The sequence below is a fragment of the Furipterus horrens genome, unplaced genomic scaffold (genome assembly GCF_987537825.1).
Source record: "Furipterus horrens unplaced genomic scaffold, mFurHor1.1.pri manual_scaffold_17, whole genome shotgun sequence".
NCBI classification, from domain to species: Eukaryota; Metazoa; Chordata; class Mammalia; order Chiroptera; family Furipteridae; genus Furipterus; species Furipterus horrens.
The window spans coordinates 25,026,153-25,052,766 of record NW_028327187.1 but is presented as its reverse complement, the minus strand read 5'-3'; the positions used below and the strand labels follow the sequence as shown (position 1 = coordinate 25,052,766).

At 40.7% G+C, this 26,614-nt stretch overlaps 1 protein-coding gene across 1 annotated transcript in view; it reads right to left on the bottom strand.

The window, feature by feature from the left end:
- Positions 1 to 811: 811 nt before the first annotated feature.
- HS6ST2 (heparan sulfate 6-O-sulfotransferase 2) overlaps positions 812 to 26,614 on the bottom strand; it is a 353,000-nt gene continuing 327,197 nt past the window's right edge. Inside the window, exon 3 of the mRNA XM_090264815.1 lies at positions 812 to 2,446. Coding sequence (XP_090120941.1) covers positions 1,549 to 2,446 — 898 coding nt within the window. The 3' untranslated portion in view covers positions 812 to 1,548. The remainder of the gene's footprint in view (positions 2,447 to 26,614) is intronic.

The following is a 26,614-nucleotide window of genomic DNA, read 5'->3' as shown; positions in this document are numbered from 1 at the left end:
GTTGCCTTGTTTGATTGACAGCCAGGGGATTAGTGTAAGGTCTTTAAAAAATACAGCAAGATCTGTAAAATAGAAACTTCCTAAAATTACAATGCTTCATAGCACAGTGGGTTATGTACCTTTTTTTGCCCTCCTCAATTCATAATCGATACCTGCAAAGTATTTATATAGACTTATAATACTAAACCACTTTCTTCAACTCTTATGCTGATACTTCACCTCACTGCAGAGCACTGTTTCCTTTGGTTCTTTCTTAAAATAAAACCTGGTAGAGGGTTAACCCAAAGTATTGAGGTACAGCTTTTGGTGTTACTGAATAACTCTGGCTATCTAATACTTATTCTACCATTGCTTTTCTCTTGTAATTGTCTACAATCTGTCAATACAAAAAAGAATTAATGGGCTAGGTATAACCAGCCCAACTGGAAACATTACAGTAAAAATGTACAAAAAGTAAATGATAATTAATTCACATTTGGGTTCAATTCTATTTGATCAAGAATAACTTCAATATTTTTAGACACATTATCCTGTTCAAGAGTTTCTTGATAAGGACCTCACAACACAAATGTTGATAAGACAAGTCTATAGAAAATCCTGACTTTTATTCAGGGTTATATATCACAATAAACTCAGCAACACAGCATTTAGATGATGAAGAAAGATTCTACAAGTGGATTCATTTGGAATGAGCACAACTCAGAAGCCTTAAAATGAAAGAGAAGCAGCGCCAAAAGATTCCAGAATTGTTGAAATTACAGTGCCCAGAAAGTGTCTGGAAATTAGATCTTTCCATTGGTATTTCACTTAGAAAAAAAAAAAAGTGTTTTGTTTATATGAGATACACCCTGTTTAAAACCTTTAAAGACTAGAAAGTAGAAAACGTTTAAATTTAAACTTCTCTTAAATGACAAGATATAAGTCCTGTTCCACTTGAAAAGCCAATAATATTACATAAAACTACCCATGTTTGGGAGAGAAGTTTTTCATTTTCTACAGTTTGATAAAATTTACCATCACTTCTTATTCTGTTTAAATAGCTTCCTTGTTAAAATCAGAAGAAAATAAAAAGTTGTGTGTTTAACTTCAGTTTTTTCAATATTTATATTCATGCTTACCCCTGAAACAAAAGTTGCTTCTAAGATTGAGTTTTAATAGTGTATCACAAGTAATTTAAAGTCCAGTTTTTAGGGATGTTAAATGGCCCCATTTTGTTTTCATTTTGTATTTATAAGTAATTTAAGAACCTCTCAGATATCTAAAGAGCAATATCTGGTGAGTCTGACTTGGCTTTTGGATTTTATAAATACTCCAACAAACCAAAAAACGAAACAAAACAAAAAAGACAATTTAATTACATATTGAAATTTGTTTTATCCACACACAGTATAACATTTAATTGAAAGGCAACTGTAAAGGCAACATCTTAACTCTTTTCAGCTTCCAAGCTTAAGGAAGCAAGATGTGTCTGAAAACTCTCATCTTTCCAAATTTGCCATATTCTTACTGGCGCTTTGGGAGGAGTGTGCAAAAGCTTTTGGGAGCCATTTAACGCCATTTCTCTACACTGCCTATGTAGTCATCGGTTCCATTGCTGGTGTTGCTATCGCTCTGCTCCTGGCCTGGGTTCTGCTTCTGGTTTTCCAGGTTCTCTTTCTGGCTTGAATTCTGACTTGAACTCTGAGTCAGATTCTGAAGCAGATTTTGAATCAGATTCTGGGTCACATTTTGATTTCCATTCAGATTTGTGTTGTGACTCTGATTCTGACTCATATTCTGGCTCTGGACCTGACTCTGGCTCTGGAAATGGGTCTGAAGGAACCTTCCCTTCAGAAATTTGCGTTGCTCCTGACGCTTCCGCCTAGCTTCCTGATGTTCCTTCTGCCTCATAAACTGATACCTTTGCAAAAAGAGATCTTTTGCATAGCTGTACAATTCCATATCCAGAAAGTTCAGTCCCTCAATACGCTTTTGGATTTCCTCATTGATCTCTACACTAGAGGCCCTAGTGGTATTATATTGGGTAAATGGTGAAATAAAGTTCATGTTGAAGGTTTTCTCAAACAGATACTGAGTCTTCCGCTGAAACTCAGTTAAGCCGAAGAATGCCATGTGCTTCAGATTGGTTTTGGCACTTTCTAGGAGGACCTTGTTTCTTTGCTTTTCGGGCATGACAGAGAGGTTGTAGCAGCCGACGAGGGTTAGGTCAGAGAGCATGCGCACCTGGCGGTTGTTGGCTAGATTATAGGGACAGTCCATGAACTCTTTCAGCGGGCAGCCGGACCAGTCATCACCAGTGTAGCAGCTGGGCAGCTCTTCGGAGGTTGGGGGCCTTCCATCGCAGACATGCAGTGATGCTTTCCATGTTGCCCCTCTCTGGACATGCCTCCACTCACTCAAGTACCGGGACACTGGGTCTCGGAGGATGGTGATATAGTGGAAATTTCTATGGAAAAAGTACAAAGACCAACAGTCAAGGATGTGAGTCATAAGGGGCGACAGGCAGGGATGGGGCATATGCGGTGTTCAGTGGCTAGTAAAGAAGGCAAAAGGGAAATGATGGAGAGCTGGTGGCATTTGTCCAGTGAACTGTGCTGTATTCTCCTCTCTGAGTTTCACTAGCCTGTCCAGATAGGTAATTTTTTCACCTAACTTGCTGGTATGAAAAGTTTAGGCCTAGGACATTGGCCTTATCCTTCATGCCCCTTTCCCTCTTCCCCCTTGCCCTCTGTTTCTCTCTTTTCAACCAATGACAAAATCCTTCGAATGACCCCACTTACTAAGTAGGCAACCAATGTATTCATACCCCTACCCAAGAACCGCCATTAACTGATCATGAAGTGGGAGACACAGTGGAAGTGATTTTATTGAAATGACATAGAATTGATAAGTGAACACAAATTATAATCTTTCTTACTAGAAATACAAATACTTTTTTCCCCAATATCCAGTCTAACCAAGATATCTTTATTAAAAGACAAAACTTCATTGATAGTGTCTGATATAGTATCTTTGATTTTGGCTGTTGCCATAACACCATGGCTCATACATAATGGAAGTGGAATGTAGAGATAGGCAGAGCAGCCCAGGACCTCTAGAAATAAACAATGTCATTAACCAATGCCTGAAATAGACATGATATCTGCCAATGGCATATATGCAAGCAACTACTTTTGTTTCAGTCTTTGCTCACGTGATTTTCCCAGGATAGGAACGCTAACTCAGTATCAAAATGTCCCTTTTCTTTACCTAGAAGGACACCTGGATATTAGCAAGAATAGATGCTTAGCTGTGTGGCTATCTTCACTTTAAAACTGCTAACTAGTAAAAGTTATTTGTTCAAATAGCAAACTAGCAAACATTTAAATCACACACCCAGACACACCCGTATACGGCAGGTGCACACACATGCAGCACACCACAGAAATATTAAGGCCTATGATGTGATCAGGTATACTCAAGGGGAGGCACATCCTTAGAGTGGGCTCATAATAAGAAATGAGTTTACACTCAGGTTCAGCAGATGAAAGATGAGGTAATGAGAAGGCATATTGTGGAAGGAAAAGAACAATAAATTCTGAATATTAACATTTAGTTCCTTAAAGAAAACTTGGGGAATGGCTTGCAGCTTTTCTGAAGTAGTTTCATACCCATCAAAGGTAGTGATGTCTCTGTACACATACATAAGGAGCCTGAAGGAACCAACTCAATCACCCAACTGACTATGTTGGCTGATGTCCTCTGAGGAAACATTTCTCCCAAGTCTTGAGCTTTGAGTAACTCGGGCACTCTGGGAGCTCTCCCTTAGGCCTCTATTCTGAGCATGGTGTTTCCTTTATCTGGTGGGGGTGACCTTACCTCTTTGACTGGAAAATTTTACTCATCTTTCAAGTTCCAGTCCAAATATGATCTCTGTTCTAAGAAAATTTATCCCAACCCTTGCTTCCAGCTATCAGCTCCTCCCTGTGTTACACAGCACTTCCACACTCACTCTGTGTTTAAACACTTTTGATACCGAATTGTAATTACATGTTGGTATTTCTGCTTAAATTATGTTTTCCAGGACAGGGGCTATGTGCTATTCTTCTATAACTCTCATCCCATTCATTCCAGCTTTGTACCTTGGCCTTTATACCTGGCATGAAGCAGAATCTCAGAATCTTCTTTAATTTCTTATTTAATTAACTATTCTGGAGAAGTTGGAAACAAAGAAGAATATGCCTGATCATATAAAAACTCTGGATAATTTCCTAAGTGCCTTGCAAAAATCACAGAAAATAATTTTTAAATCACCTTAAATATTTTTTCTGGAATGAACAAGCATGGACACAGAAACACCTGGGAGTGAGGAAGAAGAGAGGACTTAGATTGCCTTCACCTATCTCACTGCTTTTCTTTCTTTTTCTTTTTTTGCTGTTAGTTTTATTTATATTATTTTTTAAATTTATTTTTATTGTATTTACATGAGTGCTTTTTTTTTTGCTTGATCTATACCTCCTACACCCCAATAGATGTCAGCCTGCTTTCTACCTATGAGTCTGTCTCTATTTTGCTTGTTAGTTGTTGGTTCATTAGAATCCACATATGTGTGAAATATATAATTTGTCTTTCTCTGACAGGCTTATTTTACTAGCATAATGTTCTCCAGGTCCATCAATGCTGTCAAAAAGGGTTAAATTTTCTTTTTCTTTTAAAGTCAAATATATTTCATTGTGTATTCACTTCAATAGATAGGTCTTCCAGACAGAGAATCAACAAGGAGACAGAGGCCTTAAACGACACACTAGATGAAATGGATTTAATGCCTATCTTCAGAGCATTTCACCCCAAAGCAGCAGAATATACATTCTTTTCAAGTGCACATGGAATGTTTTCTAGGCTAGACCACATGCTAGGACACAAAACAGGTCTCAATAAATTTAAGAAGATTCAAATCATATCAAGCACCTTTTCTGACCATAGTGCTTGAAACTAGAAATCAATTGCTAAAAGAATATTAAAAAATACACAAAGACATGAAAGCTAAATAACATGTTATTAAACAATGAATGGGTCACTGCTTTTCCTAGGGTCTGACTTAGCTGGTGCCAGTAAAATTCATCTCAGTAAAGATGCATTGCTAATAAGTAGCAGCTTTTGCTCCCCAACAGCCTTTCCAACAAAGGTGACTACTTATTCCCATGGGCTCCCACCTTCTATTCCTAGTTTTAGTATTCATTCATTCATTCATTCATTCAGTACATATTTATCAAGCCTTTATGCTAAGCCTCAGGCAATAGCTTAGTGGCAATTAGTCTGATTACTTGGGAAAAAAGAAGTTTATGAAGTTCAGTGACACATTTGGATTAATCTTTCATCCACCTTTTCCAAGTATGCATTATAATGGAGGCTGCTGGGTGTTTTAAACCAACATAGTGGAGTCACCTTCATGCTTAGCTAAGAGTCCCCTTCCTTGGTATGTTTTACTGATTTAAGCCTACAGTGACATCTTCTGGTAAATCCTAGAGTGCACCCCAGTGCCAGTCTGAGGCTCTCATTTCTAATAACTCTGCCTTATCTTTCAGAGCAGATAGATCACAACCACCAGGATTAGTGTCAGGACCAATGATTTGTAAGTACCATTCCCACATGGAGAGAGAGAAGGAGGTACCACAGAAAGGCAGAGGCAGACATTCAGAGAGTCCCTCATGTTCTGGATGTGTGACTTATTTCACTTGAAGGTAGTGCCCGTATGAGATGAAGGCAAACCAATGTTAGGAGCCTCAGTCTGTTGGGATTATTATGACAGTGAGAGACATTAGAAGAGCCTACACATAGGCATGTATGCAAGTGTGCACACATATATGCTGCCCTAGTGATAACATCTACCCTATATTCAGATGACAACAGCTCTGGAGATTCAGTGATTGCTAACAGCCCCGTTCCTCCATGAAAAATAGGCCTGGAGGCCCAGACTGCCACAGCTAGAAACTGCTTGAAAGATGATGTCATATGTTAAAAGAAAGATCTGATGAAAGGCAGGTCTCCAGGAGTGACCAGTGGCCTTCTGAATTGCACAATGTATTGGAATTGGGAAGGCAGGTAAGGACAATACCTGGGAGGTTTAGCTGGGCAAAGAATCCAGGAGACTCACTTTTCTGAGAAAAGGGTTGTAAAGGAACTGTCAAAGAAGAAGTCTTACCACCCACAGCAAATGACGATATGAAAGCCCAGCCTTAAGATCACAGGAACAGTGATCAGTCCAGTTCAAGAACCTAATGTGTGCCTGGCACTGAGACAGGTATGGGGGGCACTGATGAGGGTAAGAAGTGAGAACCTAAGGAGAGAATTTCAATATAATGTGCTGTTAATGTTAGAGCAAGTATGAGGCACAATGAAAGCAACTTGCAGTGACTCTTTGGCTGACCTGGGGATAGAGGAAGAGTTTCTGTAACTTTATTTTGAAAAACAAGTAAATTAGATGAGGCAAGAAAAGGGAAATGAGGTATGAGGCAGAAAGATCAACATAAGCAAGGACACAGAGGCATAAACTAGGCTGTTGTGTGTGGAGGAAGTGCACTAAAAACATCTTTCTGGGAATTATGGTAGTGGCAGGAATCGAGCATAAAGAAGTAGCAATGAACCTGGTTGTGGAAGGCAGCAGATGCCATATTTAGAAATTTAGACTTCTGTGGGAAACAGTGAGGTCTTTGAAAGTTTTTTTAAGCAGGGAAGTGACATGAAGAGATCTGTGTTTTAGAATAATCACTGTGTATGGTGTGTGAAGATAGAATTAGGGAAATTCAGGTTACCATAGAAAATAAAGCCAAGGAAGGTGGGAAGACTAGAGAAATGTTTGAGAGGTAGAAGTAACAAGGCTTGGTGACAAAATGAACATAGGTGAGCAGAAGGAGAAGGGGTTAAGGATGCTTATCAGGTCTCTGGCAGAAGGTTTGAAGTACCTGTGGGACCCTTAAAGAGATAATTCAATGGACAGATGTAGTACTCATAGAGTAATCTGGGCTCAAGATAATGATGTAGAATTGTCATCAAAATGTGGTAGTTTCAGACTGTGAGGACCTATTTACAGATTGGTTTTTAGATGTTTCTTCAGATATTTAAAAGACATCATTGCCTTAACAAGCGTGGCTCAGTTGGTGAGGAATCGGCTCACAGAGTGAGAGGTCACTAGTTTGATTCCCAGTCAGGGCACATGCCTGGGTTGCAGGTTCAGTCCCTGCTCAGGGTGCACACAGAGGCAACTGATTGATGTTTCTCTCTTACATTGATGTTTCACTCCCTCTTTTTCCCTCCTTTCCCTTCTCTCTAAAAATAAATAAATTTAAAATATAATAAAAGAGAGCATTTAATACCTTGAGGTTTCTCTTCTTTATGCTAAATATGGTTTTCAACTATTCTCTAAATAGTTATGAGTCCCCTCAATGTCTCTTGTTTGCTTCTAAATATATCTGGCTTTATTGGAACATGCCCTCCAGGCATAGTCTGACAAACAAAAAGTGGGGCCAATCTCTCCCTTTCTCATTCTTTTTTTTGAAGTATACTTTATTGATTATATTGTTAACAATAGTTTCAATTTTTTCCCCTTTGCTCCCCTCAGCCCAGCAGGTCCCCTCCCCCAACAATCCCCCCCTCAAGTCCATGCCCATGGATCATACATACAAGCTCTCCTGCCTCATCCTTTCATATATTCTTTTTTTTATTAAAATTAATTAATTAATTGATTAATTGAACAATAAAAAATAACAATCCCTCCCTCTCAGATTTAAGACCCTTTATAATCTTATAAAGGACAATGGGTGAAGGTCTTGAGCTCCTCTAGCTGCTTCAAGCTGGACATGGTCGTCGTCCTACCTACCCTTGGGTCTAGAAATCCCTAAGAAGAGTGGGGGTGTGGAGGGGAGGGTGGTCTTCCCACATGGGGAAGGATCATGCAGACTCCGGGTTGATTGGATGTCCCCAGACAACGACATGCTTGATTTAATAGGCTGGCATCCTTGTTGTATTCTGGAGGCAACAGATTTAGCAACAGGGTTAAACAACACCATTCAATCCATAACCACTAGATGACAAAATGCAGGGATTAATTTTTCAATGTCCCACATTAGGGAAAAGAAGGGCTTCTTTGGAGGAAGGTATGCCAGGTACATTTCACCAGTCCAGAACCATTTTGCCCATTATACTTAGTTTGGGCTGAGGGAAATATTTGAGGTTTTCCCCCTCTCAGGCCTCTGGGCTCTTTCTGTCCAAGCCTTTAGGACAGAAAAGAGAAACCAGTTTTAAAGTGAAGCCCACAGACCACCCCGTTCTTCACCAACCCAGCCACTTAGTTCAGCCAAACCATTGAGTCTCAGGAGGCAGCAATGCAGACAGGATTAAGTGAGGCCTATACATACAGACAATCACTCAGGTAATGAGATTGTAGGCTTATGCCCTTTGAAAACAGAAAACACATGTTAATTTATGTAACATAACCCACATACAAGTCTTTCTATCTGTAGGACTGTCTTATCGGAAAGACATCCAGTTGCAAGGCATTGGACATTCTTCTTGCTTGTAAATTAAACATCTTTGATAATGCCACAGACATAGTTTAACTTTCAGATGAAAACAAATTTTAAATAAAAAAAAACTTTAAAGACGGTTAGCTGCACTACTGTATAGTCTACCACTGAGCATTGTCATTTTCCTTGAATCGCGATTTTTCTCGCTAAGATTACCCTCATTGTTATTAAAGGGACGGCATTAAGTCCATTTTTAATTTATCCTGTTCATTTGCATAAACACAACAAGAGCAGCAAATGATCACTTATGATCTTTAGTTCTGCTTTGCTGGAACTTACGCAAGGAACATTTAGGGTGACCTTCAGTCTGCCCTTCAAGGCACAGAAGCAGAACCACATACCTGGCATTCAGCCTTGCCAGTAAACACCTGTCTTTTCCAAGTCCTTCTGGTTTTCCATTGTGCGTTAAGGTTCCATCTAGCCATCTTTCAGGAAAACAACCTTCATTCCTTCCCTGGAAAGATTGCCATGGACCGCGCATCCATCCAAGGTAACAGGCCTTTTATCTCATGGACTTTTATTACCTTTGAAAGTCAATCCCAGTTCCTCAGGGCTTTTTGGTAACAACCTAAGCCCGAGCATGTCTCCTTTAGGCATGACATTCCAGTCAAAGTCTTAGTTAAAAAAAAAAAAAAAAAAAAAAAAACTCTATTAACAACTGGTCTTATTAGTTTTATGTAAAGAAACTCATGTCATTACTTCTTTAGAATGCCAAACTCTGGAAGGATCAGATAGGGAGAAAAATATACAGTGTGAAGGAAAATCCTTGTCCTTCTAATATTCACTCAACTGGCATTCTATTCTTTATATTTTCATTTTTCCCTCACTAAAATTTTTTGTTTGTTTGTTTTTCCATTACAGTTGTCCCACGTTTTTTCCCCCTCTAGCTTCCCTGCACCCGCCCCCCCCTTCTCCTACATTCAGTACTCACCCAGTTGTCCATGTCCATGGGTCATTTATACATGTTCTTTGACAAGACCCTCCCCCTTCTTACCCCTTTCTCTCCTCCCATCTCCCCCTTTGTTACTGTTAGTTTATTCCTTGTTTACATACCTCTGGTTCAATATTGCTCATTTGTTTGTGTTGTTCATTAGTTTCCTGTAATAGGTGATAGCATAAGGTATTTTTCTTTCACTGCCTGGCTTATTTCGCTAAGCATAATTCTCTCTAGTTCCAACCATACTGTTGCAAATGGTAGAAGTTCCTTCTTTCAGCACTCATTCATTGTCATTTTCCCCCTTGCACTGGTGTTCCTCTCTGTTTCTCTCTTTCTTCATCTTCTTAAAGCAGACCCTTTTGCATCTCTTGCAATGCTGGTTTGGTGGAGATGTATTCTTTTAGCCTTCTTTTGTCTTGGAAACTCCTTATTTCAACTTTCATTTTGAATGAGAGCCTTGCTGGGTAGAGTATTCTTAGTTGTAGGCCTTTGTTTTTCATTCCTTAGAATATTTTTTGCCATTCCCTTCTGGCTTTTAGTGTTTCTGCTGAGAAATCTGATGAGAGCCTTATTGGAGCTCTCTTGTATGTTATTAGTTGTTTCTCTCTTGCTGCTTTTAGGATTCTCTCTTCGTCTTTGAATGTTGCCATTTTAATTATGATGTGTCTTGAAGTGGGCCTGTTGGGGTTCATCTTCATTGGGACCCTCTGTGCTTCCTGGACTTGTGTGACTCTTTCTCTCCTCATGTTAGGGAAGTTTTCTGTCATTAGTTTTTCAAAAAGGTTTTCTATCCATTGCTCTTCTTCTTCTCCTTCTGGAATTTCTATGATACGGATATTATTATGTTTCATGTTCTCCTGCAGCTGTCTTAGAGCCTCTTCAGTCTTGTTCAGTCTTTTTTCATTTTGTTGCACTGTCTGGGAGTTTTTGTCTACATTGTCTTCCAGCTCGCTGATCCGATCTTCTGCTTCCTCTAGCCTGCTTTTAATTCCTTCTATTGTGTTCTTCAATTCAGACATTGTATTCTTCATTTCCTCCTGGCTCTTATTGATAGCTTCTATGTCCTTTTTCATGCTGGTGTAATTCTCAGTAAGTTCCTTGTAGTATTTCTGGAGTTCCTTGTACTTTCCCTGAAGCTCCTTGTAGTTTCTGCTGAGCTCATTGAGTTTCTCCATAATCCATGCTTTCAATTCCATATCTGATAGTTGACTCCCCTCTATTTCATTAAGCACTCTTTCTGGAGATTCTACCTTTCCTTTTGATAGGGGGTTGTTTCTCTGTCTCCCCATTTTTGTGACTCCTATTGTTTGTTGGTGCTTCTTAGGATGATCTGCGCTTCCTGGATCTGTCCCTGGTGGTGTTAGATCCTGTACCAGTCTGGCCCGAGGCAGCCTGTTGGAGACTTCCAGGGATCTACTGCCTTTGTCTGTCTTCTTTAGTTGTTAATCTATTCAATCTATGATTAGCCCTCAGGCTTAAGGACCGGTGTGTGGCAGCTTAATTCCTGTAGGCAGGGCTTTTGCTTCCCCTCAGGCTGATGCCACTTGGAGGGAAATGGTCTGCCTGCAGTGTGGGGATAAGTCAGCACTGGGACCCGGCCGGCCACTTCCCCAGCTCTCCCCTCAAAGCAACCACACCAAACTCTCCCCAAGCATCTCCAGTCCTCTCTGCCTTCCCTCTGCTTGAGCCCAGGGTAAGTGGGAGCAAAATATTTTCATATGTGATCCACTTAAGAGCTCTTTTTCTCCAGCTGTTTCTCTCTGGCTAGCAAGAAACCCTGTGGCTTTTCATTTTTCTCAGCTGATACAATTTTACTTTCCACTCTGTTGCTGTAGGCTGGGAAGCTCAGCTGGGGGTTTAGACCCTGCCCTTCTCAGGGGGTATCCCCGGCTGCTGAGCTGTTTCTTAGTCCCTTCAGTTGCCACCCGTGTGAGCCCAGCCAGCTCTTCCATGTCTCCGCACTCCCTACCGGTCACGTTGTGATGTAGCGGCCTTTTCTGTCTCTCTGTGGTTATAAGACTTCTCTCCAGCCTCCCTTTCTCATTCTTGACACCATTTCTCTTAATGTCTCATATCACATTGGCCTTTTTAAGCAGACATGCCACACCATTGACACACAGTCAAATAAATTCTTTCGTTCACACATATGCCATTTTGAAACCCAATTTACCTTATCTTAGACTGATGCAGTTTATTTGTGACTCTGTTTAATTTCATTTTGTTAGAGAAAGTTTGAACTTGTCAAAACACATCTGGATTCTGATTGTACCCTTCAATATCATCACCATATCTTGTAACTCCTTTCGACAATGCCAACATCCAGGCACCAATCCAAACAGAACAAGATGGAGATGAAAGCAGGTCTGGGGTAGTTGCGGGAAATCTCCTTTCAGGTTGACATAAACCCAAAGATTGCTGCCAAATGGATTGATCTAATTTTAAACTAGTGAGCCAAGTTCAACCACAGGAAAATCACATTCAGCCTGTTTCAGTTAGTAGTATTTGGATGGAAATATCTTGTGACCAAACATGTCACTTAATTTAGATAACCAAGAGTCACATCTTTAAATTGAAGTCATGACTACCCATCAGTTACCTGAGTTAATTCAATGGCCATTGTTTTATGTTTGTTTTTTTTTGTTGTTGTTGTTGTTTTCTTCTTCTTCTTCTTCTTCTTCTTCTTCTTCTTTTCTTTTTTTTTTTTTTTTACTTCTATATGCCTTTACAGGCAGAACACAGTGCAAAGTTTGCTATCCTGTACAAGTCTAGGCCAATTTTTTCCTATAATTGATAAGTAACTGAAGAAACAACAATAGCAACCAATGAAAGAGTTGTCCAAGCAAGAAACCTGCAGGCCCCCTTGACTCCTGTATCTTGCCCATGTCTAACATCTGAACTTTCCCCAGGTCATGCTGACTCTGGTTCTTAATAGCTCTCAAAGCCATCCTTTCCCCTGCCTGGTGTCAGGCCCTCATCACCTCTCTACTGGATCACTGCTGCAGCCTTCTGACCCACCTCCCTGACTCCAGTCTCAAACCCATACCACACCCCCATACAGCACCCATCTGACCTGTCATTCCCTAGTAAGACCTCTCAATGTCTCCCTATCAACTATGACATGAAGTCCAAGCTCCTCCACATGGTAGACAAAACCTTGTGGGAGCTGGCATTTTTCTTTCTCTCCACCCTTATCTCTATCACACATCTTCCTCCTTTTTCTAAATGGTTTTCCAACTCCCCCTTCCCTCCCCTGAATCTTGGACACTTGACAATATCTGGAGACATTTGCTTGTCACGACTGGGGGGAAGGTACTGCTGGCATCCGGTGGGTCAAATATCAGGATGCTGCTAAACATGCTACAATACAAAGATTTAGCCAATCAAATATCAGTAGTGTCAAGGTTAAGAAACTGCTCAATATTCTATGTGCCAGGTAGGTAAAAGTGATATTAATTTTCCAAATTGGTCACAGGCAATGATCCTATAGGACCCATTCCTTTGTATATGGAGTGCCCACTCTTTTGGATGGCTTCTATCTGTCCTTTGTAGGTTATCTGAAAAGCTCTTTTAAAACTCAACTCTAAGATTGCCTCCTCTGTGAAACCTTCCTTGATCTTCCTGGGAAGGTTTAACTGCCCTGGTATTCCTCTGTTCCAACTACACTAGTATTTTCCCATTGCAGCATTTATCACAATGTTCTGAGATTGTGTAGTGATTTGTCTGCTTCCCTGATAATACTTTGAGCTCTAGGAGGGCAGGGACTATGCATCATTTATCAATACAAGCTCCTCTGGGCCGGGCACAATGTTTGGCATAAAATAAGTGATTAATAAAAGACTGTTCAATGAACATGTGCAGCACAAGCAGCAGAGCTTAGGATAAGCTAGGAAAATACATATATTTTTCTTTGATAAGGAAAAGCCACTAGATGTCAGTATTAAATAACAGATACACCATTTTATATCTGTGATGGACTATTTTGAGGAGATCTAGCTATGAAGGAGAGCCAGTAACATTTAGCAGCTGCCCCTGACTTTCTGTGCATCATTCCACTGGTAAAGAAGGCTGAGGGGTTTAAGGATATTAAATGTAAATAAATGGATAAAAGCAAGAACAACATTGTTTTGTTTTATTTCATGTTAACAGATTATACTGCAATGAGTATCTGAGTTCTAAGTCACACAATCCTAGACTGTCAGAACAAGAAGAAAACTTTGAGACAGCAAAACATCTAGGTCAAACCCTTCAGATAATCAAGTCCCTGAGAGAGGCAAGATTTTGCCCATTAGTCACAAGTGGCCAGTAGCCCTTGGGAATCACACTAAGTGTAAGGAGTATTCCTGGGCTGGAGGCTTATGTTTTTAGTAGATCCTGTCTTTGTGTTTGTTATTTACCTAGGGGAACAAATAAACCATGCTTGAAGGAGTTCACTAACACTCATGAAGGGAACACATTAGGCTGTTCAGAGACAGCACTTCCTTATTTCATAGCCAGGAGCTAGAGGTGCTTGAACCTGGCACTTATACATTAACTCCCAGCAATGCTGTGAATCAGATAATATTACTCCCGTTTAAAGGACAAAGATGCTAAAACTCAGAGAGAAATGAATTGACTCAGGGTCATGTTACAAGATAAGTAGGGGTGCTTAGACTTGAACCTGGATCTCTCTGCTCCAGAACATGTATTCTTCCCAAATCTAGTCCTAGGACACAAACCTGTGATTTCTGTCTCCACAAAATAACTGAAGCAGTGGTTCAGCATCACTTAGAACCTTGTTGTAAATGCACATTCTTGAGTCCATTTACTGAAACAGAAACTCAAGAGTTGATCATGGCCATCTGTTTTAACAATCTATTCAGTAAATTCTGATGCACACACATGGCCAAGTTTGAGAACCACTGTGCTATGCATCATGTGGCTTCAGAGATTAAAAGTCTCTCAGAGATCCCAGAGAGTACCCAGAGAGTGGACAAGCCAAATTAGCTCCCAAGAGGAAGTCTGAGCACCTCACTGTACTCCTTGAGCAAACCGAAAAGATGCCTGTTTGGTCCAGGGAAAGCCCAGGAGACTGCCTGAGCAAAGTTATTAGGATCACGTTGTAAACATTTACTGTAAGGCCACTGGTTCACGAAGGGCTACCATAAGGTTTTTCTTGCATTGCTCAAAGGGGAATAAACATCAAATACTTTTTTTTTTATGGAAGAAGGCCAGAAAAACTGTACCAGTTAAGGTCATAGGAGTGATCAATAAAAAGTTAATTTAAGAAAGAGAACAAATTCTTAGCCTAAATCAATAGAAGGGGAGATTTTATTATACCTATAGCTTAGTTGTGTGTGTGTGTGTTTTTTTTTTAAGTTCAGCCTTTGTACATCTTGTTTTTGAATCAATGATGAGTGTTAGAAAAATAAGAACTGTGGTTGGTGGTTGTAAGTAAAGTCTCCAAACAAGTGGAGTTATATATGACATTGAGTCATTAATGCCAAAGGTCTGGTCTCCTTCCTCAGTTAATGAAGTCTAAATCAACAGCAAGGATCCTTCTACTGCATTTAAATGACTTAGTCAAAGCAAGGAGGATGGATTTCAGATCAAACAACATTAATATATGAGTACAAACTAAATAAAAGTATAGTTAATTGAATTAAAGGAAAATATGCCTCTGATGGGATTGAATCCCTCAAGTCCTGGAGTTTTGATTTTAACTGCTTTTCTTGTGTGACTCATACAGTGGCAGTCCCCAAAGACTTCCATAAACACTGTAACCAGCAGTGACAGCAGCCTCATAAAAGAAGTGTAGGACTTTGAGAGAGGACCACTTTGAAGTGTGTGGATGTTCACTTAAATGTGTTGTTTTTGGTAAATTTGTCAAAAGTCTTGTGGCTTAGTTGTCATGCTTCATCTGGTGAGAATGGTGAGCTGTCCCCTTCACAGAGAATGGGTTACTTAAAGCAATGCTACCCATGATCTCATTTGATTGTCTTCACAACAATAGGAATACCTAAATGATCTGGACACTGAACCTCTCCCTTTCCTCTTTAAGTTGATGTTGTGTGATCACAGCTAGGTCAGGCACTCCTGAGCAACCCAAGAGATGTGGGGAGCAATACCAATGTTTGGGAGCCCACTGATCTGTAAGACAACCAAGACTTTCACTAGTTCTTTGAAGGGATTGACTAGAGTTCTTAGCAAGACATAATAATTTCAGGCAAATACAGGACATAAAACCAACTTGGAAGAGGCTAAATTTCTTTTACCCACCAAACAAGCTATTCAGTTCTTTTCAGACGTTTTCTGCTATTCTTCATCTCTCACCCAAAGAAGTAGTTATGTGTTTATAAGGTAATACCTTTATTAATACATTAATTAATTTCCTCCCCTTGGTTAAGTGAAATTTAACCTATCTTGTGCATTGCGGGGAAACACTAAGCAGAGCATAAATGGGCTTTCATTAACTAGAACAGCGGTTCTCAACCTGTTGGTCGTGACCCCTCTGGGGGTCAAACAACCTTTTCACAGGGGTCGCCTAAGACCATCGGAAAACACATATATAATTACATATTGTCTTGTGATTAATCACTATGCTTTAGTTATAGTTGGGGGTCACCACAACATAAGGAACTGTATTAAAGGGTCGTGGCATTAGAAAGGTTGAGAACCACTGAACTAGAAGGACATTTTTATACCATTCTTCTCCTCTTTATTTTACAAAGCAGAGAAATTATGTTCTTTTCTTTATTGAAAAATAAGAAAAGACAATTTCTAATGTCTGTAAATTCAAACCCAATGTGAAATTTTTCACATAAGTCCTGATGATATTTACCTCTTTTAAAAATAAATCCTTCCCAAAGCCCAGTAGGCTCCAAAGTACAGTACATAAATCTAGAACTTTTGCAAACAGCGACAAGGCTGATTTTTTTTTAGCAAGATGTGAAATTCCAAGCTTTATGACCTATAGTTACCAGCCTTCACCCAGAGTTGACTCAATTGCTTGGCAACATGAAGTTTTGCAGCTTACAATGCCCCCTGAAATATTGTGCATTTTGAAATTACTTTGTCTCAGTTCATTAATACTTAATGTGTTTTCTGAGGTGGAAAGAACTCCTACAGAAAAACCCCTTCACTGTATAGATGAGGAAACTAGGGTGCCAAGAAGGGGTATGATCTGCCAATGTAACATGGACACCAGTTCTGCCACTGACTAAAAAAATCAGGCTTCCTGACTTCCCTTCCAGGCACTCCTCCCTCTCTGCATAGTACTTCTCAGCTTCCTGAGTGTTTCTAAGTGGCATCCTCTCCCTGCCCCGCCCCACCACTCCCCACTCAAACTGTCATCGCCTGAGGATTGGCATTAGGGCTTGGAGAAGGGTTGGTTCTCTTCCTTCCTGAAAAAGAGTGGGCAGAGTGAGAAATGGTAAACTTCAACCCCCAGGGGACAGGAAGAGACTTGGGAAATGTCTGGATGACACCACAGGGGCTACCATGGTTAATGTCTTGCTCTGAATATGAACAACCTTAGTACCTCTTCTCCTGGGAATGTACTGTTCCTGTCCTGTCTTTTTATTGGAAAGTACATGCACTGTAAAACACTGCATGTCCAAGGTCTCAATTAGTACGTAATAAAACTGTTAACCTCATAACATTCAATTCAGAAACATGTATGCAGAAGTTAGGGATATAGTATTCATCTAGCCCTACAGTTGAGGAGCTTGGCCTTGGATTGTAAGACAGATATTTAATCAATCCATGATCAAAGTAGCAACTCTGGGTGACCCCCAAATTGCCAAAATTAGAGCTGTGTGGGCACAGTAGAGAGAAAGCCATATGTATATGGACACCTGCCCTCAAAGTGTTTAGAATTACATTGGGGGAGACAAAACCACAATTCAATGAGGGAGGTAAAGGTAGAATATAGTGAAGGGCTAAAATAAGTGCAAAATGAGTCAGAGAGGAGAGAGTTTACTGTGTGCTATGGTAATCAAGGAAGGCTTCATGGAGGAGGAGAGAAGCTAATCAGGCCCTACAGGATAGAAAAGATTTAAGTAGGTGTGTGGTAGGGCATGTAGGAGGCATTATGGCATGAGCAAACAGTACAACAGAGGAGCTACTAATAAATATTATGATTTAATGGGAAATTACAGTGTGCCAGGCACAATACTAGATGATTCCTCACAAAATCCCATTAAACCAGTGCTAACATCTTCATTTTAGGCACAGTGAATGTGATGATTAAGATGGTCCACTCTAATCAATATAGCCACCAGCCACATATGGCTTCTGAGCCTCTTGAAATGTGGCTAATCCAAAATAAATGCTTTAAGTGTCTTCAAACACATGTACTAAGGTTTCCAAGGCAGACAGGAATATAAAACATCTCATTAATTATTACTTATACTGATTATATGTTGAAATGATAATATTTCAATATATTAGCTTAAATAAAATATATTAAATTTAATTTCACCTGTATCATTTCACTTGTAATGTGGCTATTAAAAGATTCAAAATTACAAATGCAGCTGGCATTCTATTTCTGTTGGATAGTACTATTTTAGAGCCAGAGTGCCTGGGTTCAAACTGCAGTGCTGGTGGTTACTAGCTGTGTCAGCTTAGACAAATAACTGAACCTCTCTCTGCTTCTGTTTTTCTCATTTATAATGTGAGGGAAACCATGGAGTCTTAATGAAGATAAAATAATTATATATCTATATATGTATATATAATTTAACAGTCTTGAAATCACAGAGCTAGTAATTGTCTGTCAGGTCTGTATGACTCTTGAACCCAAATCTTGCCCACTGCCCTGGCTGATACCCTATTTGGCTTTTATATCCTCACTTTCAGGCATGTCTGAGTCTCAAGTGTGTGTGTGTGCTTACTGTGAACAGCCTCAGGAGTCATAGGTCAAGGTCACAACTGGCCTGGCCAGAGAAGGATATTTAAACTAAGAGGTAGTTGGATATGCCAGGATGTGAAAGAAAAGGCTGATTCTGTGGTTTTGGTGGACCCATTAGAGAGCCTTAGGGGTGGGATCTGAGCACATCAGAGTGGGGCGCAGCTGACAATCATTTTAGCCCAAGCTTCCCATTCCACAGATGAAGAAACCAGATAGCAGGCCCCTTGCCATCACCAGACTGAAAAGTCCAGAGACACATGGAATCATTTCTCTATGGACCTCCACAAAGACAAGGAATCAGGTAACAGTGCTTTTTCACATGGTAAGCAGTCAATAAATATCATTTAGGGTAAATTTGAACAGTCTGTAGCCAGTTGCACTTGCTCACCTGGGCCTGCTATACATGTGCTGTCTGGGAGTAGGCACTTCCAGTGTGCTTTGGAGAAATCATTAGAGGAAAACTAGTCAAGATAAAAGCCTGCTCTCAGCATTGTGCTATTTTCCAGAACAGCACAGGGAAAATGTTATCCACTAAATGAAGGCTGCCTTTCTTAACTCCTGGGGTGATTTTAATGAGCTCTAATATTGTTTTTAGGTGATGAGAGAGATGAAGTGCAAACCCTGGCTTTTGTGAGGGAAGCAGACTTTGTTAACCATTTAAACTGTAAGGAACTGTAGCCATTCAAAATTTCAAGGGCTAGCAGGGTCATGCCTCCTTTCCCCAGGAAAAGCTGTTTTTCTGCAGGTAGTCAGACTGTAAAAAGTACAATTCTAGATAACAAGGTTATGCTGTATGTGTGTAGAAATAAGCATTATATACAGTATTAGCCACAGCTTGTTTCTTTACAGTGATAACTTCATGAATGGAAAGAAACCTCACTAATCCTCCATCCAACACCTCTACCTGAAAAACAATCCAATGTCACATTGGAATGAATACAGGAACGGGCACCAAAGACAAAAAGATCTTGCTTGAGAAGAAGGAATTATTTTGAAGGTTCTGTTAGTGCTAAAAGCTTACAAGAATTCTGTAAGTTATGTGCCTCAGGTTATTTTTCAAGGCATAGAAAGAAAAAAAAAAAAAGACTCTGGCTACCTGTATTTCCCATTTAAGGCAAAAAGAGAACCTATCCTGGAATCAGTTTTGTAGGATTTGGAAGCTTAGGGGACCAAGTGGTCACCCATCCCCTCTCCAGTCACAGGATGCTCCTCCAGGTTGCAAGTGAATATCACACTGTAATATCCTGAGTCCTAGAGAAAAAGATATTTTTGTACCTGCCCAAAATGTGCCAGAGTGGGAAAACTTACAGTTCATGAAATCAGACAAGTCTATATTTTGTGAAATATAAGCCATGGTTCCATTTGGTTGGTGAAAGCATAAACATCCCACAATTTTTGACAGAGTGTAAATTCTTTTTTAAATGTTATTTTACAAGCACCATCTTGTGCAAAATGGGACCCTATGTTACTGAGGAGGGGTTTGGCCATCGTATAGTCACAGTGGGGAGCAGTTCACTAAGCAAGAAGCCTGAAAGTACTCCACAGCTCCCTCCATGCATAGACTGAGCTCTGGACTGCTCTAGGTGTAGAAACTAGCCTACCTGCTGAAAGGCAATGCCTCTGTGAAGGGGACAGATTGGAGCCACACACAGGTGAAAGCAACAGACTCATATTTTCAGAGTAGAAAGGCTAGTAGACCTTTCAGATGTCGCTTGGTCCAATCTTTTTACCAATGAGCACGCCAATGCCCAGAGATGAATGATAGGGGCTTGTCCAGGGGCACATGGTCTGTTTGTGGCAGAGTCGTGAACAAAAACCCAGGGTATAATTTCTTCCTCAAGTTTCAGAATATAATGCTCAAGGTGACTGACAAACAATAATTAGCTTCAGGAAAATTCAGCCCCTCTGTTTTGTAGAAACTCCCTTGTTCACCAGTGTAAGATTCAAAGGCCATAAAGAAGGACTAAATGTCAATGCTCAGACTGAGAGAGTAGTCAGACTCTGATTTTCCAACTTAAAGCAAATGCTGGAGGGTGGCACCATCCTTAGACTCTTCCATTAATCATTCACTTTGAAGACGTCAATGGGAAGTCAGATTTACTTACATGCTACATGAACCACCTACAGAGATTTCCCTCCTGGTTTGGCTTTTCTGCGCACAATTTAGATTAATTCTCAGAGATAGTGACCCGCAGCAAGTTGGATTTAAAACCACAGATGATTACCCTAAATGACATCTCCCTTGCCACAATGATTTTTCAGAAAGATCATCTGAAGAAAATCCGTTGATTTCATAGCCTGGGAGAAGGAAGGAGGAGGGAGGGAAAGAAGGAAAGAAGGAGGGAAGCCAGGTAAGTAACGATCAGAAGTTTCACGTGAAATGGTGAATGGCTCACCATTGTTATTTATTTTCTCACATACTCCCTTGAATTTCACAAGACAACACATCGAATTACCATTTTTCAGATGAGGAACTTGAACCTCAAACAAAGTGACTTGCTCAAGGATGCCCAACTAATCAGCAAGGGGTCTGTCAGAACATGGAGGCAGCTAGAATGCACACCTGGACTTTAGGTATATGCTAATCAATCTGGCCCTGAACTCAGCCATTCCCAGGGATATGCTGATGGACTTAGCAGTTCCAAAAAGATATGTTGATGGACTGAAACAATTCCCAGGGGAAATGGTAATGAACCTAGCCCAATATGTTAACTAACCTGGTGTGGTGGTGGGGCAAGCAATGAGATGTAAATGATCTACTGAATATATTGATAAGCAAACTCACCCTCACCAAAATGTGTGGTTGACAAGTATAAAAAAGGTGCCTGCAGAAGTGCAGGTGGGACTCCTGCGGACCCACAAGGAGGACCAGGAGTCCCCATTCCCCGTTCCCCATTCCCCTTGCTCCTATGGGCCCTTGAGTTGGTCCGGAAGCTGCCTCTCTCCTTTCCCCTCTTCCCCCCCTTTCCCCTTTCCCCCTTTTCCCTCAATAAACCCATTGGCTAATCCCACAGTGGTCTCTAGGTGATTTCTCAGAGCAAGGCTGCCCTGAAAGGGTCTAGGACCAGAACCCAAGTCTCCTAACTCCCAATTCATTGTTTCCCTCAACATTCTCTGTTGCACATTAAGCCCCTAATGAATATTGAGTTTTGTCTTTTTAACCAGGCTGTACATTTCTTAAAGGTCTCCTATCTCTCAGCACAGGGCTGAGACTTTTATGTGAATGCAGACTGGTGGGTCAGTTGATGGAATGTCTACCATGAAGCCTGGAATTGCCCAGGATGCTCCGTTTTGCCCGCTTCCACCTCACAGTATATCAGCTCCTCTTCCCAGGTCATTCACCACTAATCAGAGCCCAAAAACATTGTTCCGTAAGCCACATAGGCCCCTTATTCCCAGCACTACCTTTTCTCTGGCTTCCTGCAGCTCCTTAGACCTTAGTTTTGGTATTCTCCAGCCAGGAGAGACTGTTGTACACACATTACCACCTGACAAGGTGAGTGAAGAAAGTCCCTTCCCTTCAAACACTTCTCCCCTGAGGTCTGAAATCCCATGCTCAGTTAATATTTCTTTTGTCCTTCATTGTCCTCCAATCTTCTCCATCTCCTATCCTATACCTCTCACGTTTTCCTTGTTGGACTCTCTTAACTTAGGCTGCTCAAAATCTCAGATTTAGAAGGAACAGTGGTTAGAAAAAATTATTTTCATCAAGGTGTTATGTACTTAACACCAACAGAAAGATTTCCATTTTAGAAAGGCATCCCTTGAGGCACAATGCTGTATACTCTTCACTTAGTGGAGAATTTCTGGCAGCAGCAGCACATATACTATAAGGTAGGAGGCCTTTCTAAAATCACAGTTTGTAGGTGACTTGCTATTATATGCAGCTGAAAGGCTGTTCAATAGTCACAATCAGGAAGCCTGTTCCTTTCTTCTCAAAGAAAACACAGGAATTAGAAATGAGGACATTTGGTGGCAGTTTTGATCAAACTTCTTTTCCTTTTCAGAATCATGAATCAGTCATGGATACACTAAGTTAAAAGAAGATTTATCTCCCTAGAGCTATTTTTGAAGTCTTCTTGTTCCCCTGCCCTACCTCCTTTCATTTAACATTCACAAGTCAAGGTGTGTCTAGAAATATGTGTGTGGAAATTACATGGACCTTCACCTTCTGTGTGGTGGGAAGAATATGTTGAAAGTTGAAATACGGGCAGGTACATTTTGGACAGGCTGGTGTTGCTGCATTTCAGTGTACCAAACATACATCAGGTGACAAGTGAGTCATCTCTGAGGTTCTTAAATGTGAAGTATTTATATTTCTAAGTTCCTTTACAAGGATTAAAGATCTATTATTCCAAACCTTCCTGAAAGAACAACACCCTTTTTGTCCTTTTTTAAAACTGTATCTATGGTAATGATTGCTTTAGCAAGGCACATTTTCTTCCTCTCTCATTAGATTCTCACAACATGTCTGTGAAATAGGCCCAGTCCATTTCATAGATGCAGATATTATGGCATAGAGATGTGAAAGGTCACATAGCTAGTAACTGATCAAGTTACATATGTCTGAAACCCATGTCTAGACATTCAGATTCATTTCGCTTCCCCATGACATTTTGCTCATTTTTTTTAGAATGAAAGGAATTTTGCATGAAGCACTTTGGAGCTTTCTGTAATGTCTTAATCAGACTTACAACCAGAGCCACTCTTGTGAGGTGGCATGGTTTTCAGGGGTGCTGGGAGCACAGCCCCTTCCTCTCATGGTTGGCCAAAAAACCACAATGTGAGGTTTATTCCTTTGGTTTTTCGAGTCTGCCTTCTGTGTGTCTGAAGGGGGTTAGGGGATAAGGGTTAGAGAGGGTCATAAGTTAGTAAGATTTACCAGTCATTTAAGATGGATTTAATATTCAGATCATGTGGACTTAATAATCAGATCTCACATTGAAGAGAGGAAGGGGGGGTATAGGGCACATATAGAAACAAACGCTGAGTGTTGAGGAAGAAAAAGAAGGCTTAGAAGGAAAGTTGAAGACACCAAGGTCAAACTCAACTGTCTTAAAATTTGGCTGGAGTTAAGGTCCTGTTAGAAATGTCTGGTTTAAAAGTAAATGTAAGAGCAAAGATGTAAACAGTAAAGAACAAGGCTTTGCAGAGAAAATTACCAGGCTCATTTTTAGTTGAATAATGTCCACGATTTATCACTAAGTTACTGGTCCAGTCTTACCTTCCATCCTATCACTGATCCCATGAACATGGACTCCCATTTTCTAACCAAACCAAATTCTTCCTCCCTGTCCTCATTTTGCTACCTCCTGCTTTTGCTTATGCTGCTCCCCTAGGCACAACACTGTCTGCTCCTCTCTACCTGTCTCTCCAAATAGGACTGTCTTCTCAAGGCTTCCTTCCTTGTGATGTCCATGGCTGAAGTAGCCATGCCTTTCTTTGAACCTCCAGAAAGGGTTATCCAGACTTCTCATAGAGGACCCTGTTCATCTGACTTTGTAACTTAAGGTATTCATATCTAAGTTTTCTCTTCCATTCGAGGCTGTGGGCATATTGGAAAGAAGGCAAGGCCACGTCCCCTTCACATCTCTTCTCCTCTCTTCCCATGGACCTAGCTGACCCAGAGTCATGAGAAACAGCCAGCTGTTGATAAATGCTTTGTAGTTAGGAGCTCAGTCCCTGGAGTCAGACAGTTCTGGAAGTGAGCCTTCCTTAGCTTATTACGTAACTCTCTAAGTATTGGTTTCTCCATCCGTGAGTACCCAATTCACAATGTTGTGATTTATCAAATTAGATAACCTCATAGAGTGTTTATCATGATGCAGGACACCTGGTGCATATTCCACAATTATTTGCTATTAATATAGTTTTCTCTTAATGAAATGTCCTGTCTTCTCATGTTTTCTTTATCAATAACCAAGAAAGCTGTTATCTCAAAAGAAAAAGGAATCATGTTAAAAGGGTTGTTAAATGCCCTAACACTATATTTACAGTGACATTTATCCCATCAAAATGCAGGAAAAGACAAGAACTGATTTCAACTTGAGTGTGATATTTCTGTGGCCCATATGCTGACTGCAGTCAAAGCCTCCACTCCCTGGGCGGCAGTTGTAGAGATGGAATAGTGGCAGTTTTTCATTTTCCAGAGTCCACTCGCCCTTCCAAGAATCTCAATGCCTCATTGATTCATAATACACTGCATAAAGATTTCATTTTTCCTGCCCACAGTGATACATTATGGAAGCAATCTGTTTTGCCACTGAAAAGTTTGCTTAGTAGAAAAATTTGGAGTTTTGACATTCAGGAAATTACAGTCATCTGTAAAACACGATTGATATGCCAAGGCTAACATTTTCATTGCACTCCCAGAGCCAGAGTAACTATGATAAAACATGTATTACCCCACACACATTTCAGAATCTTTTAAGGAAACATTAGTTAGCTCTGAAAACCCTTCCCAAGACTCCATGGCTGTAATGGCTGTGCCAGTGGGTTGTTCGCCATTCACAAGAATATGTACATTGACCGAACCAAGACTTGGGTATAAGACAAAGTGATGGCCAAACACATCTTTTGACTTCATCTTGGGTTCAAGGCTGGAGTTCTATATTCCCATGCCACCATATTAAAGATATGAAAGGGGATCAAAGAAAATGAGTGAAAAAATTCCACCCCCATTGTGGAATTGTTAGCCAGCCACAAAAGATACAGGTTTATATCAGATAGAACTTGAAGCTGAAGGCTTACAAAGAGAAATTAGACTGTTCTACATCTGCTTACATTTAAAATTTTCTCTCCATATTTTTATATCCAAGAATTTCTTTGTCTCTTTCCAGGTACAATTTTCAGTGTTAAATGGCATCACAAGCCTAAGTCTTTGGATCTACCCACTTGTTCAATATTTGGTTTCAGAATGATAACTGCAATCAATTTAGCTAAGGAATATGGATGATCCTCATGGCCATACTGAGGGAACTGTCCATTTAGAGTCAAATTTAGCTAGGTTATGGGGAATTTTTACTTGGTCCTCATCCACTGAAAGCCAGTGAGTACACATAACACACTGTATGGTTCTAGGGGCAAAGGGACAGGTGCCAGTACCCTTGAGGTTCAAAATGGTTTAAACATCTGGTCAAGATGGAGGCACAGGTAAATGCAGCTTGCCTCCTTGCACAAACACATCAAAATTACAACTAAACTACAGAACAACCATCACTCAGGACCATCAGAAATCAAATTGAATGGAAGTCTGACAACTACAGAATTAAAGAAACCACATCTATCCAGACTGGTAGGAAGGGTGGAGACATCGAACAGGCTGGTCCCAGACCCATGTGTGGTGGATAAAAATTTGGGAAGGATATCTCAGGAGTGAGGAGTCCCAGCCCTACACCAGAACCCCCAGCCCAGGGATTCAGTGTCAAGAAGATAAGTCCCCATGACTTCTGGCTGCAAAAACTAGTGGGCATTGAGTCAGTGGAAGAAACTACTGAATTCCCAAGCAGTTGTTCTTAAAGGGCCTGCACACAGACTTACTCAAACTAACTCCCTTTGAGCTACAGCATTGGGGCAGCAGCTTGAAAGGAACCTGTTGCATATGGGGAAGAACTGAAGTGTCTGGCATCAGGGCAAGAGAAGGGGGACAACTTTCTCACATTCAGAACTGCTGGCAGAAGCCATTTTTTTTTCTGAGTCCTCCCCCAACACAGAGCCACAGAGCTGGCAGATGAGTACCATAGCAGAGACACAATCAACCTGGCTAACACTGTTTGCCCCACCCTGGTGATTCCCCAAGGCTCTGCTCTATCCAACTTATAAGCCTACCCAAGATGTTAACAATGGCTTTTCCATATGAATGGCTTATGCTTCAGATTTTCCTAAATCCTCTTAAACAACCAACAGCCAGCCTCAGTTATCCCCAAGCCCCTTACCTCTTGCTAAGTGGTCTCAGGTCTGGCACTACCAGCAGCTTGCCTTGGCTCACAGCCTGGTGTCACTTGGGCACCTCCAAGCCCAGCACAAGTAGCAGCCATCTGCAGATCACGTAATAGCTTATGCTAAGTGGCTCCAGACAGAACACAGGTGGTGGCTGACCTTGGGCTGCACCACCCAGGAAATCCCAGAGCCTCTGCACCCAATGGACAGCTACAAACCACATCAGAGTACCACCACTCTACCACATCACTTCAAGCGACACACTCAAGGGGCAGACTCAGCAATCTC